The 14,207-nt window shown below is 47.1% G+C and overlaps 1 protein-coding gene across 4 annotated transcripts in view; it reads left to right on the plus strand.

Annotated features, from left to right (window-relative positions):
• LOC147125292 (uncharacterized) overlaps positions 1-14,207 on the plus strand; it is a 534,520-nt gene that overhangs the window by 324,206 nt on the left and 196,107 nt on the right. For 3 of the 4 annotated variants that reach the window (XM_086000735.1, XM_086000728.1, XM_086000752.1), the window contains exons 13-14: positions 5,454-5,555; positions 12,294-12,347. In XM_086000735.1, the coding sequence (XP_085856861.1) occupies positions 5,454-5,555; positions 12,294-12,347 (156 nt within the window). Of the gene's footprint in view, positions 1-4,745; positions 4,839-5,453; positions 5,556-12,293; positions 12,348-14,207 lie in introns of all 4 variants that reach the window. The other variant, XM_086000743.1, reaches the window with a different exon arrangement.

Consider the following 14,207-nt stretch of genomic DNA (forward strand, 5'->3'; position numbering starts at 1 on the left):
CTTTACTGCCATGATAGGAATTTCTGGGATGGTCCAACATTCTACCACTTGGTAATGTAGAAAATTGCTGGACCGACGACCCACTTTCCTGCTCTTATCCCCTAATTTCATTAGAACAGAGTTTATTTGAAAGTAATTAATCTAAGAAAATGTAACCCATTTTTACTAAGGATTTGGTGAGTATTGTGCTTACTAAGGTGACAGGGATGCCAGTATTAGGAAATGGAATGCTTTCCCATTTCAGTCACCTGCTGTCTGGATCAAGCACTCCCAGGTCAGGTGTGGCATGGCTCGATGAAGAGTAGAGCTCCCTTAGTTATGCTCCAAAATGCGCTTTGACTTCAATCTCAGAAGAGGACCCCCTTCCTGTATCAGTGAGACTTTTCCCAATTTTCCACACCAGCCATCCTGTCTGAGTAACGTTCCCGGACGCAGTGCTCAATTCGTGCCAAATTAGGATCCCTTTGTGACGTGACTGGGAGCTGGGTTGAATTATGCAAACTCATTTCACAAAGGGCCCCCAGAACCAACAGACAGCGGAGACTTTCATACCACCAGATGGGCTGGGTTCAAATCCACGTCCTAAAGGTGAAAGGGCACTGCCCCACCCTCTCCCCCCCAGGATTTAGATATTTTAGCTGGTCTTTGACTAGAACATATAATACACTGTTGGCCCCTCTGCTTTTGGGACCCATTAAAAGCAATTTCAATCACAGCCCATTCAATTCTTGTAAATATATGGGCTAGATGTGCACTTATTCCTAGATAATGGTGTGGAAACGCTAAGCCAATTCCTTGTACATCTTCCATTCAGTTGCAGTACTACACACCTCCACACAGTGACACTGTGAAACCATCATCTATTTATCTCGGCAGCACCACCAACAGGACCCAAATGTTACTGCAGTCTTGACCGACAGACTGATTTAAAACTGCAGGATTTGAATACCTCTTAATAAAATCAGCCCAGTTTAATTTTGGCTTGTCTGTGGCTCCTTAAATTGAACATATCACTGAGGTGCTTATCCTGAGCATTTTTAAGCAAGGTGATGAATCTTTTTTGAAATAGAAACATTGGTGGTGATTTATTCATCCGCTAAGTCCCTGGGGCATCCCCTCTGCCATTAAATGTTAGATAAAAGTTAAAGTCACAATAATGGGCTGTAGCAAAATGTCAGGGAATGGGGCGGGGGAGGGGCGTTTCAACCAAGAAGTGTCAGGGAGCAGAGGTCAACCAAGTGTCAGGGAGAAGGCAGAGGTCAACCAAAGTGTCAGGGAGCAAAGGTCAACTGTATTTCTCAAATCACTAGAAAGGAAAAAAGTACTGAAAATGCAGATACCTGATACTGAACAGGAGCGACTGCATCCTTGTTGCCCGTGCTGTTTGGATGAAGTTTTAATAAGCAGCTAGCGACAGCGGCAGCGTCGCGACCATCTTAACTGATGTCTCTGCTCACTTCACTCTCATTTGCTTTTTAAACAGATTGTGTGCGAGCCCCGTCGAGCTGCACTGACTGCGTAATCATGTCTCCGCCGGCTCTCGCTGTGATTAAAATTGCTGTTTATAATGATGCGATTCTCATATTATGGATGGGCTTGGCAGCTCTTGGCTTTTAATGCGTCTCAGAACCGGGGGGGGGGAGGGTGGGCTAATGCCGCAGCATGAACGATTGTGAGACATTTGAAAGTGCCCCCACTGCCCCACCACAGTGCCATTGTCAATGCAGTGTTGGGAGCTGAGCGTTCCAGAACCTGAGCCTGCATGAATATTCCTCAGTGGAGTGATGCTCCCTTTTAAATTAGCATTATTTTCAGTCAGGAACCCCTTCCCCCCCCCCCACCTCTCCCCCGACACTCTTAATTTAGGCCGTTTTGAGGGTGGAAGTGGGTGATATAGTTTCAGTTTTTCTAGGCTGTTGAGTCCCTGCACTTCCGGGAGGGACCAAGCAAGAGAAGGGAAGGAAAATGAACAGGCAGGTCAGCTCTGTGCTTCTGTTGAATGTTACCAAGAGTTGACACGCAGTGGCGTTGGCAGAAGCCAGACTGGCCAGTGAAGTTGGTATGGCCCAGTAAGCCCAGAGAGATATGGGAAGACGGGTTTAAAACTGTTTTTCAATGGCCTCGTGGGTAAAAGGAGCCACACAGAAAAGCCAATGGTTTGTGCTGAGCCAGCTGATCACAGCGGGGCTGTCAGTGGAGGAACTACAATTGGCCTTGATGATCTTAAACAAGGAGGGAGAGAAATCTCCAGTGATACTTACAGCATGTGTAGATGTAAGGCAAGGACAGGGCTGGGTTTGACTGCGGTGCCTCCCATGTGTGGATAGTTTCCTGAAGGTAACTGCCTTACACATGAAGGTGAGATACTGGCCGAAGACTCTGGGCCCATGGGCCAGCTAGAGCCAATGCTTCAGAAGAGGAGGAGAGGAAGGAATAACACTGAGCGTTAAAAAAACAAGCCTGAAGGCTTTGTGTCTTAATGCGAGGAGCATTTGTAATAAGGTGGACGAATTGGCTGTGCAAATAGAGGTAAACGAATATGATTTGGTTGGGATTACGGAAACGTGGCTCAAGGATGGCCAAGACTGGGAACTCAACATCCAGGGGTATTCGATATTCAGGAAAGATAGGCAAAAAGGAAAGGGAGGTGGGGTAGCATTACTGGTTAAAGAAGGGATTAATACAATTGTAATGAAGGATATTAGCTCTGATGATGTGGAATCTGTATGGGTGGGAGTGGTATATAGACCTCCCAACAGTAAGGCGGAGGTTGGGGATGGCATTAAAAGGGAAATTAAAGAAGCGTGCAATAAGGGCACAGCAGTCATCATGGGTGACTTTAATCTACATATAGATTGGGCCAACCAAATTAGTAACAATAATGTGGAGGAGGAATTCCTGGAGTGTTTACGGGATGGTTTCCTGGACCAATATATCGAGGAACCAACCAGAGATCAGGCCATCTTAGACTGGGTATTATGTAATGAGAAAGGATTAATTAGCAAAGATAAAAAAAAGCACCCAGAGAGTGGTGAACCTGTGGAATTCTCTGCCACAGTGGAGGTGGAGGCCAGTTCATTAAATATATTCAAGAAAGAGTTGGATATATTTCTTAAGGCTAAAGGGATCAAGGGATATGGGGAGAAGGCAGGGACAGGGTACTGAATTTGGATGATCAGCCATGATCTCATTGAATGGCGGAGCAGGCTCGAGGGGCCGAATGGCCTACTCCTGCTCCTATCTTCTATGTTTCTATGAGAAAAAACAGAATTTCTATAGCATCATTCTGGTGGTTATTGAACCAAATATCTGCACCCAATAGCTGCCAAGCTCCTTTTCGACTGATGCCTTTAGCATGTATTGTGCTTCCATTGACATCACACGCTCCATGCCCCAATGTGTTTCCATTTTCGACGTGATAGATGCCGTGCGCTGAATCACCCATTTCCCGTCCTCCAGCTCGCCTTTTCTGCTTCTGCATGTTGAGCTCACTTTAAATGCTACACCATTCTTCTACTTCGATCTCAATGGCTGTGTGTATATATCCTCTCAGTTACAGAGCTTGGCCTCTTGTGACAGAATCCAGATTCCCACATCTGTGACATCTTTCAATTCCCTTATTTTTATGGTTCAGTTTTCAATCTTTGTCCCGCACACTCTCCCTCCTACCTGCATTCTCGCTGTGTTCAAATCCAGACTCGTTGCACTGTCTCCTAATCTTTAACTCATTCTTTTCCAGGCTCGTCTTCTTCATTCATCTTCATCTCCTTACCTCATTCAGTTTTCCTTTTCTTCTACAATCAACAGGCTTTTAAATTTAAGCCTTGGCATCACCTAACTACACTGCCACAATTTGTGTTATTTCAACATCTCTAATATTCCTTTTGACCTCTGTGTCATCTTGCACTATGACCTTTGGCTTTTCTCCATTTTTCTCGATGAAGATCGTTGCCTATTTGATGGCAGCCTCATTCCTCTTGTCACTGATGTATTTAAGCCAAGGTTGCCATGGTTTCGCTGGAAACTGCACAGGGGACAAGGCCGATCCCTGTACCAGCACAATTAACCTTATTATTAATCACACATTTTTCAGATGTTATTTATGGAAACATTTGTTGAATATATAAGGGGAAAAAAATCCATAACCTTTCCACTGCTTTTTCACGGAGGGTTTCTTATTTTTTGTCTACCTTTCTCACTTGTTTTTTTCCCCCCTCTTGGGTATCTTCTCTCTCCCCTCATGCCGTACAGCATTTCCTGGCCACAGAAATGACCAGGTGACCCACATCCAGTCACTGTCGGTAATGTTCTGGAGCTGACCATGACGGGGTATGGTTGAGGTCAGCCCATGGCGCCTTTTCCCCCCCTCTCTCTGTAGGGAACTAAATGGCCTCTGGTCGGTTCTACAGCCCCCCCCCCCCCCCCCCCCGCTGAAGATCCAGTGGAGGCAGCAAATTCACTGTGTCAGGAATCGCTGGTGCAAACCGTGAGTCCGATCACTCCTGCACGGTGTGAGGGCGTGACACTCTATTGGACTACCATTGAGGCTTTTACTTGGTACTTCTCTTTCTGAACCCTCTGGCCTACTGCTGTTTCTTTTTAAAAACCCTTTCCTCTGGTGGTGGGAAGGTGAATCTTGTTAACTTTGGGAATTGTTACTTTGGTCTGTAATATACTGGAACTGTTTCTGACACTAACCATAACTAACCTTTTCCACCTCCTCCCTCCACCCTCCCTGACCTCAGGGTGATGTAGGCCTTCCTGGCCCTCCTGGGCGCCCAGGAACTATCCCACATGGCTCAGGGCCTGGGATAAACATCTCAATCATAGGAGAGAAGGTAACACTTGGGAGCGAGCTGTGAACTGAGCTGATGGTAGTCCTGGAAGAAATGAGGCATATTGGGCACTATTCCTCTCCTAACTAAGGAGATGCAGTCACATGTTCCCTCATTCTTAAAAAAACTGGCTTTATATCTTAATTGTTGGTCAATAATTAATGAGTAGATCGGTGTAGTAGCTGGCCTGGTACCATAAAGTACTAGGAGTGCTCATAATCCAGCCTGTGAATTTGAGTTCCAGAGCTGAGTCTGTTACTCAAATCCCCCTGACACAACAGACTAACTTTCATTGGCTCTCAATCTAAATGGATCAGGTTACAGCAGACAAGAAAACTGAAAGCGCGTCAACTGGAGAGGGCCTCTGATCCTGCAGAGATCACTTGGAGCCTTCCTGTTGAAGAAAGAAAATGTCATTGTTGGGTGAGCACTCCTTTTGGAGTAAATAAGGCTAGTTAAGAGTTGACAGACATTGGATATGACCCATCCTAACCCAACGTGACGATGCTGCCTCGCAGTTCAATGCCTCATTTACAACCAGGGTTGCCACAGTCCCAGGTAACATTGTTTTGTTTGATGAAAACCATTTAAGCTTCCTTCCTGATTGCTGCACCTCAGGGAGATGTGGGCCTACCAGGTCCTCCAGGCCCGCCACCTGCCACCGGGACGCTTGAGTTTGCTAGACCAGCTGGATTTCCAAAAGGGGACAGAGGTGAAAAGGTTTGTGGCAAAAAATGGGGGTGGGGGGAGGGTGAATGACATGTCAGTGTAAATTTAGGCCCTCCTTCCGGAAGCAAGCTGGGCCAACTCGTGGTTTAGACAACGTTGCCAGTCTTCTTTATATTAGGGCATGGACGTAAATATTATGCTCATCAAGATGTCTGCTAGACAATAGGAACCTTTTCTTCTTTTTGCACCAGTGTCTCCATCAGGCAACTTCAACGTCAGATACAGCACAGGTTAGATGCAGGGTATAAGCTCCCTGCACTCAGCCTTGTTCTTAGCCTCTAAATGGCATTCCCCAATGCCTAGTTCCCACTCTGGCCCGATCTAGTTGGCCTCTTTGAGTGAGACTACCAGTTGATGCTGAATTATGGGCAGGATTTTGCTATGTGTTTGCCCACTGGCTAAGACTTGCTCCAGCCACATTTCACCTAGGAACCTTACAGTCATCCGCAGAGACGTTGTTCCTCTACAGTGTGAAGTGAGGAAGCATTCATTGAAGTAATTTAAGCGTACAACTTCATAATAATAATTCCTGTTATCACAGGCCCTTCCTGGCATGTGATGTGAACTCTCTGGTTACAGAACCCATTCTGCCCCTTTCCCATGGAAACTATAATTTCCTTCCAAAGAACTACATTTGGACCCCAGAGTGTTGAACGAAGGGCAAGTTAAAATGATATATGTTGCATTTATATATATGATGATGAAGCAGTTCATAATACACTTTTAACCCACCTTCTTTTCACCTGTGGCCCTCAGCAGAGTTGCTGCTTCACGTGTCTCTGAGCTTCCCATTAATGGCCTGCCTGTCTGGAATATTGCCTGAGTTGTGATTCAGTGCTGTTCCCTCTCCTCCTCCTGACTAATGGAAGCAAGCAGTTGCTGTTTGGAACAGGAATATCCTGGCACCCATAACACAAAAGGGTCATATTAATGTATAGTTTTCATAGAAATGTCAGACCAGTAACTTTGTTTTTCCTTTCCTGTGGAGGATTGCCAGGTTTCCTCTCAACAACTACCCAGGGTGGAGAGTTGTGGGCGCGGCATCTCACAGCAGAGATGCATTTAAGGGGAAGCTGGATAAGTACATGAGGGAGAAAGGAATAGAGGGATATGCTGCTGGGGTGAGATGAAGAGGGGTGAGAGGAGGCTCATGTGTAGCATAAAGACCAGCATGAACTTGTTGGGCCGAATGGCCTGATTCTGTGCTGTAAAATTCTATGCAATTCCATGTAGCACTCCTGAGAGTGGCCCTTGAGCAAGACAGGCTGGCTCTCGAAAAAAAAGTTAATAAGTATCACTGCTATAAAGCAATAGTTGAGCTGGAGCTACCGGTGGAATTGGAGCGCAAAGTCAATATTTTGCACGGAAGGGACTGTGTACTTCCTAAATATGGAGCTACCCGAAGATGGCCAGCTACCTCATACTTCTTACGATATTTGAGCAGAACACCTTGAATGTGAGTACATAGACTTCTACTGAGGAGATGGATCTCGAGGGATGCGATGGTATGATAATGAGGCTACGGAATGATTAACTGCCACTAGTACTGCAACTGCTGTTACATGACTGGATGATTTTTGATTAAAAAGCTTGTCAACCTGAGGGAGCTGGGTAGCTCAAGAATAGGTAGTGCTGTGGCCAGATATCAGGCGTTCATTCATTGTAAATGCAGTAAAAGTAATGGAAAGTGGTACCGTAGCGTACATGCTGGCGAGTTCCAGACATGGGCAGATTTCAAATTTTCCCCTTTAGATGCTTTGACTTCAAATGGTTATCCAACCTCCCTTCTGGTTGGAGAGAAGAAGATTAAGGGGGATATGATGAAGCGGTTTGAATTAATAAGGCTCAGGGATGTATAGGATTAGTTAGTGTTATTGGAATGGGAGAGCAGAATTTTAAGCTGTAAAGCGGTAGATACCAGGCAGGAAATAAGAATAAAAACAGAACATGCTGGAAATACTCAGCAGGTCAGGCAGCATCTGTGGAGAGAGAAACTGAGTTAACGGTTCTGACGAAGGTTCATCGACCTGAAACGTTAACTCTGTTTCTCGCTCCACAGATGCTGCCTGGCCTGCTGAGTATTTCTAGCATTTTCTGTTTTTATTTCAGATTTCCAGCATCCGCAGTATTTTGATTTTGAATAAGATATCAATACTTCACTGAAAGAGGTTGATTTTTGGAATAGCTGACCTGGGAGGAGGGGCAAGTAACTTGAATCTCTTCGAGATCGAGTTGGGCAAGTATTTTGAAAAGAAACACAACATTACAACTGCTAGGATAGTGTGAAGACAACCTAGGTGGACCTATGTGCTACTAATGTCCTTGGAGGTTCTCCCAATCTCTTGCCATAGCTTCGACGGAAGATCAGTGGAAAGCCTGGAGAAACGGGATAACTGGCTGTTCACATTGTTTCTCTGGGGCCAAAGTTCCAGCGGGAGATCGGAAGAACCCTCCTGGGAAATTATACCCCATGGTCTTTCCCGGCCTTGAGATTTTTCATGTTTTTAATCCTTGATGTTGTAGTTTCGGAGCAGCTATGAGTTCAATCCCGGGCAATCTGGATAATGTAGATTGGGGGATTTGTGTATGTGCCCAACCTTGAATAGTTGTGGTATGCTTGTGTCCAGTCGCAGGCAGTGTGGTTTAGATGGGGTAAGATTGGTGCAATGTCTTATTTCTGACACTGTGCTGAAGAAGTGAAGTTTTCTTCCCAATAGTGTAATGGTGTGGGTGCAGGGAGTTGGTCTGATCTCTGGCAGTGTAACAGAGTGATGTGGGTCGGGGGGGGGCTGATCTCTTTTGGGGTAATAAGGTACATGCAGGCATGATCTGGAGTGGTTTGAAACGGTGAGGTGGTGAGTCTGATCTCTGGTGGTGAAATAGGGTGAGGGAATGGGTTGGATCTCTGGTGGTGAAATGGGGGTTGGGAGAGAGAGAGGGGAGTGAGTCTGATCTCTGATGGTGTAATATGGTGAGGGTCCAGGTTTGATCTCTGGTCATGGAATAGTTTGAGAGGGTGGGCCTGAACTACAGTGGTGAAACGGAGGGGGAGGAGACGGGTCTGATCTATGATGGTGAAATGGGTGGAGACGGGTCTGATCTGTGATGGTGAAATGGGAGGAGACGGGTCTGATCTATGATGGCGAAATGGGTGGAGGAGACGGGTCTGATCTATGATGGTGAAATGGGAGGAGACGGGTCTGATCTATGATGGTGAAATGGGGGGAGACGGGTCTGATCTATGATGGTGAAATGGGAGGAGACGGGTCTGATCTATGATGGTGAAATGGGTGGAGACATAGAAACATAGAAGATAGGAGCAGGAGTAGGCCATTCGGCCCCTCTAGCCTGCTCCGCCATTCAATGAGATCATGGCTGATCATCCAAATTCAGTACCCGGTCCCTGCCTTCTCCCCATATCCCTTGATCTCTTTAGTCTTAAGAAATATATCCAACTCCTTCTTGAATATATTTAATGAATTGGCCTCCACCACCCTCTGTGGCAGAGAATTCCACAGGTTCACCACTCTCTGGGTGAAGAAATTCCTCCTCATTTCAGTCCTAAATGGCTTACCCCTTATCCTTAGACTATGACCCCTGGTTCTGGACTCCCCGGCCATCAGAAACATCCTTCCTGCATCTAGTCTGTCCAGGCCTGACAGAATTTTATAGGTTTCGAGGAGATCCCCTCTCAATCTTCTAAACTCCAGTGAGTATAAGCTCAGTCGACACAATCTCTCCTCATACGTCATTCCTACCATCCCAGGTATCAGCCTGGTGAATCTTCGCTGCACTCCTTCCATGGCAAGAACATCCTTCCTCAGATAAGGCGACCAAAACTGCACACAATACTCAAGGTGTGATCTCACCAAGGCCCTGACCAACTGCAGCAAGACATCTTTGTTCTTGTACCCGAACCCTCTTGCTACGAAGGCCAACATACCATTTGCCTTCTTAACCGCCTGCTGCACCTGCATGCTTACCTTCAGCGACTGGTGTACAAGAACACCCAGGTCTCTTTGCACTTCCCCTTCTCCCAATCTATTGCCATTCAAAATATAATCTGCCTTCCTGTTTTTGCCACCAAAGTGGATAACCTCACATTTATCCACATTATAGTACATTTGCCACGTTCTGCCCAATCACCCAACCTGTCCAAATCGTACTGGAGTTTCACGACATCCTCCTCACAGCATACCCTCCCACCCAGCTTTGTGTCGTCTGCAAATTTGGAAATATTACATCCAATTCCCTCGTCCAGATCATTAATATATATTGTGAACAGCTGGGGTCCTAGGACCGATCCTTGCGGTACCCCACTAGTCACTGCCTGCCACTCGGAAAACGACCCGTTTATTCCAACAGGTCTGATTTATGATGGTGAAATGGGGGGAGACGGGTCTGATCTATGACGGTGAAATGGGAGGAGACGGGTCTGATCTATGACGGCGAAATGGGGGGAGACGGGTCTGATCTATGATGGTGAAATGGGTGGAGGAGACGGGTCTGATCTATGACGGTGAAATGGGGGGAGACGGGTCTGATCTATGATGGTGAAATGGGGGGAGACGGGTCTGATCTATGATGGTGAAATGGGAGGAGACGGGTCTGATCTATGACGGTGAAATGGGGGGAGACGGGTCTGATCTGTGACGGTGAAATGGGAGGAGACGGGTCTGATCTGTGACGGTGAAATGGGAGGAGACGGGTCTGATCTATGACGGTGAAATGGGGGAGACGGGTCTGATCTGTGACGGTGAAATGGGGGGAGACGGGTCTGATCTATGATGGTGACATGGGAGGAGACGGGTCTGATCTGTGACGGTGAAATGGGAGGAGACGGGTCTGATCTGTGACGGTGAAATGGGGGGAGACGGGTCTGATCTGTGATGCTGAAATGGGGGGAGACGGGTCTGATCTATGATGGTGAAATGGGTGGAGACGGGTCTGATCTGTGACGGTGAAATGGGGGGAGACGGGTCTGATCTGTGACGGTGAAATGGGAGGAGACGGGTCTGATCTATGACGGTGAAATGGGGGGAGACGGGTCTGATTTATGACGGTGAAATGGGGGGAGACGGGTCTGATCTGTGACGGTGAAATGGGAGGAGACGGGTCTGATCTATGACGGTGAAATGGGAGGAGACGGGTCTGATCTATGACGGTGAAATGGGAGGAGACGGGTCTGATCTATGATGGTGAAATGGGAGGAGACGGGTCTGATCTATGATGGTGAAATGGGAGGAGACGGGTCTGATCTATGATGGTGAAATGGGAGGAGACGGGTCTGATCTGTGACGGTGTAATGGGAGGAGACGGGTCTGATCTGTGACGGTGAAATGGGAGGAGACGGGTCTGATTTATGACGGTGAAATGGGAGGAGACGGGTCTGATCTGTGATGGTGAAATGGGAGGAGACGGGCCTGATCTGTGATGGTAAAATGGGGGGAGACGGGTCTGATCTATGATGGTGAAATGGGAGGAGACGGGTCTGATCTATGATGGTGAAATGGGAGGAGACGGGTCTGATCTGTGACGGTGAAATGGGAGGAGACGGGTCTGATCTGTGACGGTGAAATGGGAGGAGACGGGTCTGATCTGCGGTCGTGTAACATGGGGGGAGAGTGGGTCTGTTCCCAGCTGGCAGCTGTGTTCCTGGCCACTGGCCTCAGGGCCTTCTGACTGTGTTGGAGGCCCCAAGGCCCAAACATTTTCTGGGTAAGTTTAAAAAACAAATTTACTGTTGGAGTCCTCTTTTGCCTGTTGCTGTGCCCCCTTGACCCTAGAATCTATGGGGGATTCCCAGCTCTAGCCCAGCACCTGCTTCATGGGGCACACTTGTATCTGGCTGTCTCACAGCTGCAATGTATATATAGTATATATATATATATATATATAGAATATATATTCAGTCAGTATAGAATGAGACACCACACAATCTATTAGCTTTGATGAAAAAGATATTTGAATTATCCAGAATCTATACTGGGACAAGAAACAGGCATAGAGCCAGGACTTGATCACGGAATGGCTAAGGGTTAAATATGGGGTGAGATAAGGTTGGCTACTTTCTCCATGCCTGTGCAATATTTATTTGGTAATCATTATGTGTGAGGCGCTGATAGCTACCGATGATAATGCTTAGGTGACTGGCAGGGCTGATGACAGACACTCAATGTGCAGTGTATATAGTGATAATTGATGAGGTAATAGAATGGTTACAATGGATGGTACGATCAGTAAGCTTCAGCTGAGGTCAGTAAGTCATTCTAACCATTTCCCCAATCATGTCGTTACACCCACCAATTTAAAAAAAAAAGAGAAGAAAGATCCATTATTGTCTCACGATTTGAATGAAGCACAACAACAATGGTAATCTTGTGGAGTTTTGTACATTGTTCAGTTCAAACACATAGCAGTACAATTATAGTGGTCTTTTTAAACTGGGGAGAGCATTTTGAGCCCAGTAATGTTGATGGCTACAGGCCTGTCACTGGTAGTGGTAGTGGTGGGAGCAATTTGAGGCGGTGAATTCAGAATCTCACACAAGAAGTCTATCACTGTTGACAACACTGGGTCCTATTTCTTGTTAAAAAGAAGTTGTAGTAAGATTTCCTGATTGTGGGTGGGAGCAGGTTTTACTGTTCTGAGCGAGCTTGTGTTATTTTAGATGTTCACTAACAGATCAGTACTGTGACGCTGTTCCTTCTATGTTCCTCTCCCTCACAGGGTGATAAAGGATTACCTGGGGCTTCTGGAAGGCCTGGAATACGTGGTCCACCGGTAAAGTTTCTTTTTCTCGCGCGCTTCCGGTGTGGCGCGTGCGGGTTTAGTCATTGTCAGTACATTACTCTCAAAGAGGGAGGGGGGAGATGAGTGATGCAAACCTTGTGAATGATCTTTGAATGATTCCCCCTCCACGGTGTTCTCCCCTGCTTTACTGAGGTGTGCTGGCTCACTGTTGCGGGTGTTGGTAGCTCTCGTGTATCTCACCCGAGTGGTCATTTATTCTTCATCCAGGGTCAGTTAGCTGAGCGCTGGTGATAACATTGAAATTAGCGTCAATGGGTTAGAAAGAAGAAGAAATCAGCCAGCGTTCCCGTTCCCAATTGCTGTTCAGTAACACCTGCGGGGCAGGTGCACACTTCAGACAAGGACTGGTCTGTGAGGCCCCCGTTGCCTGAATTTCCGTGAGGGTTCTCCCGATCTCCCGGCGTAACTTGGGCGGAAGATCGGCGTAAACAGCCATCGCCACTGCCTCGCTAGGATTTCCTCTGATTCCTCGCCCAAGTTACAGTGGGAGACCAGGAGAACCAACTCTTGGGCTCACAAGAGGCCACTCGGGTGAGTTAGCAGTGGGTGATGAGGCTCGAGGCTTTTAGGCGAAGAGGGGAGAAAATTTAAAAGAAGAATAAAAAGATTTCTCTGATATTGAACAAGAGGCAGATGGATGTAGCATGCACCGAACTTTCACTGTGCCCCGCCATAAATGCAGTCACAAAAGGACCCCTATTGTAGATCTCAAATGAGACTAGGGCTGTAACACTGTACTGAGTTTTGATGCTTTGAGCCGGGTATTCTATTGAGTTGCCTCATAAAGTCATAAAAGGAGATATTTGTACTATTACTGGTGTCTGTCAATTGTCCCTTCACAGAATCAACAGTGCAGATAGAGGCCATTTCGGCCCATCGAGCCTGCACCGACACATATCCCACCCTATCCCCGTAACCCCACGTATTTAATCCCCTAACACTAAGGGTCAATTTATCATAGCCAAATCAACCTAACCTGCACATCTTTGGACTGTGGGAGGAAACCGGAGCACCCGGAGGAAACCCACGCAGACACAGGGAGAATGTGCAAACTCCACACAGACAGTCGCCCGAGGCCAGATTTGAACCCGGGTCCCTGGCGTTGTGAGGCAACAGTGCTAACCACTATGCCACCGTGCCCCCCTTGAGCTTTACATTGTGGAATCTCTGGTTAGAGGCAGTCAGGAGCAGACATGTCCTATAGAGTACCTTCAACGGCTCAGTGGATAGAAACAAGGCCTGTTGTGGTACTAAGCCATACACACCAGAAGGGCTACAGGTTCGATCCCTGGCCTATGGGCAGTTAGCTGATTCCAACTGGTATACCGGGGGGAGCATTACAACTCGCCTACGCTCTGCATGCAGGGTAGAGAAGGATCAGCCGGGGTGCTGCTCCTGACCACGTGTGTGAATATCGGGGGAGGATAGAATAAGGCTTGCCTGTGATGCCTTAAGGAGGTATTGCCTGCTGGCACTCAAGGGCCAATCTTCCCAGTTTGTGCTGCCGCCAGGGAGCCTCGCTTGCCAGGCGCACATGTCAGGTGGGCTGCCTACAATTTTCAGTCTATTCTTGCCTGTGATTTCCCGATATCCCTAGCCAGTGGACAAAGCTCCCCGCCAGCAGTGCAAACATGGAAAATTAGGCCATCAACTTGAGGAATGACTATTTGGGAGAGACATTAGATGCTTTTGAAACTGTACCCAGGCATCAGTAAGTGTCTTCAGGGGAGTCGGGTGCAGTCGCTAAATGGTTTTGGTACTGAGACACTATCCCAGAGGTCATGAGTTCCCATCCCACCATAGCAAGTTGCAAAGCTGACTTCAATAAAT

The sequence above is a fragment of the Somniosus microcephalus genome, chromosome 1 (genome assembly GCF_052327205.1).
Source record: "Somniosus microcephalus isolate GS21.2 chromosome 1, FLI_Smic_1.0, whole genome shotgun sequence".
NCBI classification, from domain to species: Eukaryota; Metazoa; Chordata; class Chondrichthyes; order Squaliformes; family Somniosidae; genus Somniosus; species Somniosus microcephalus.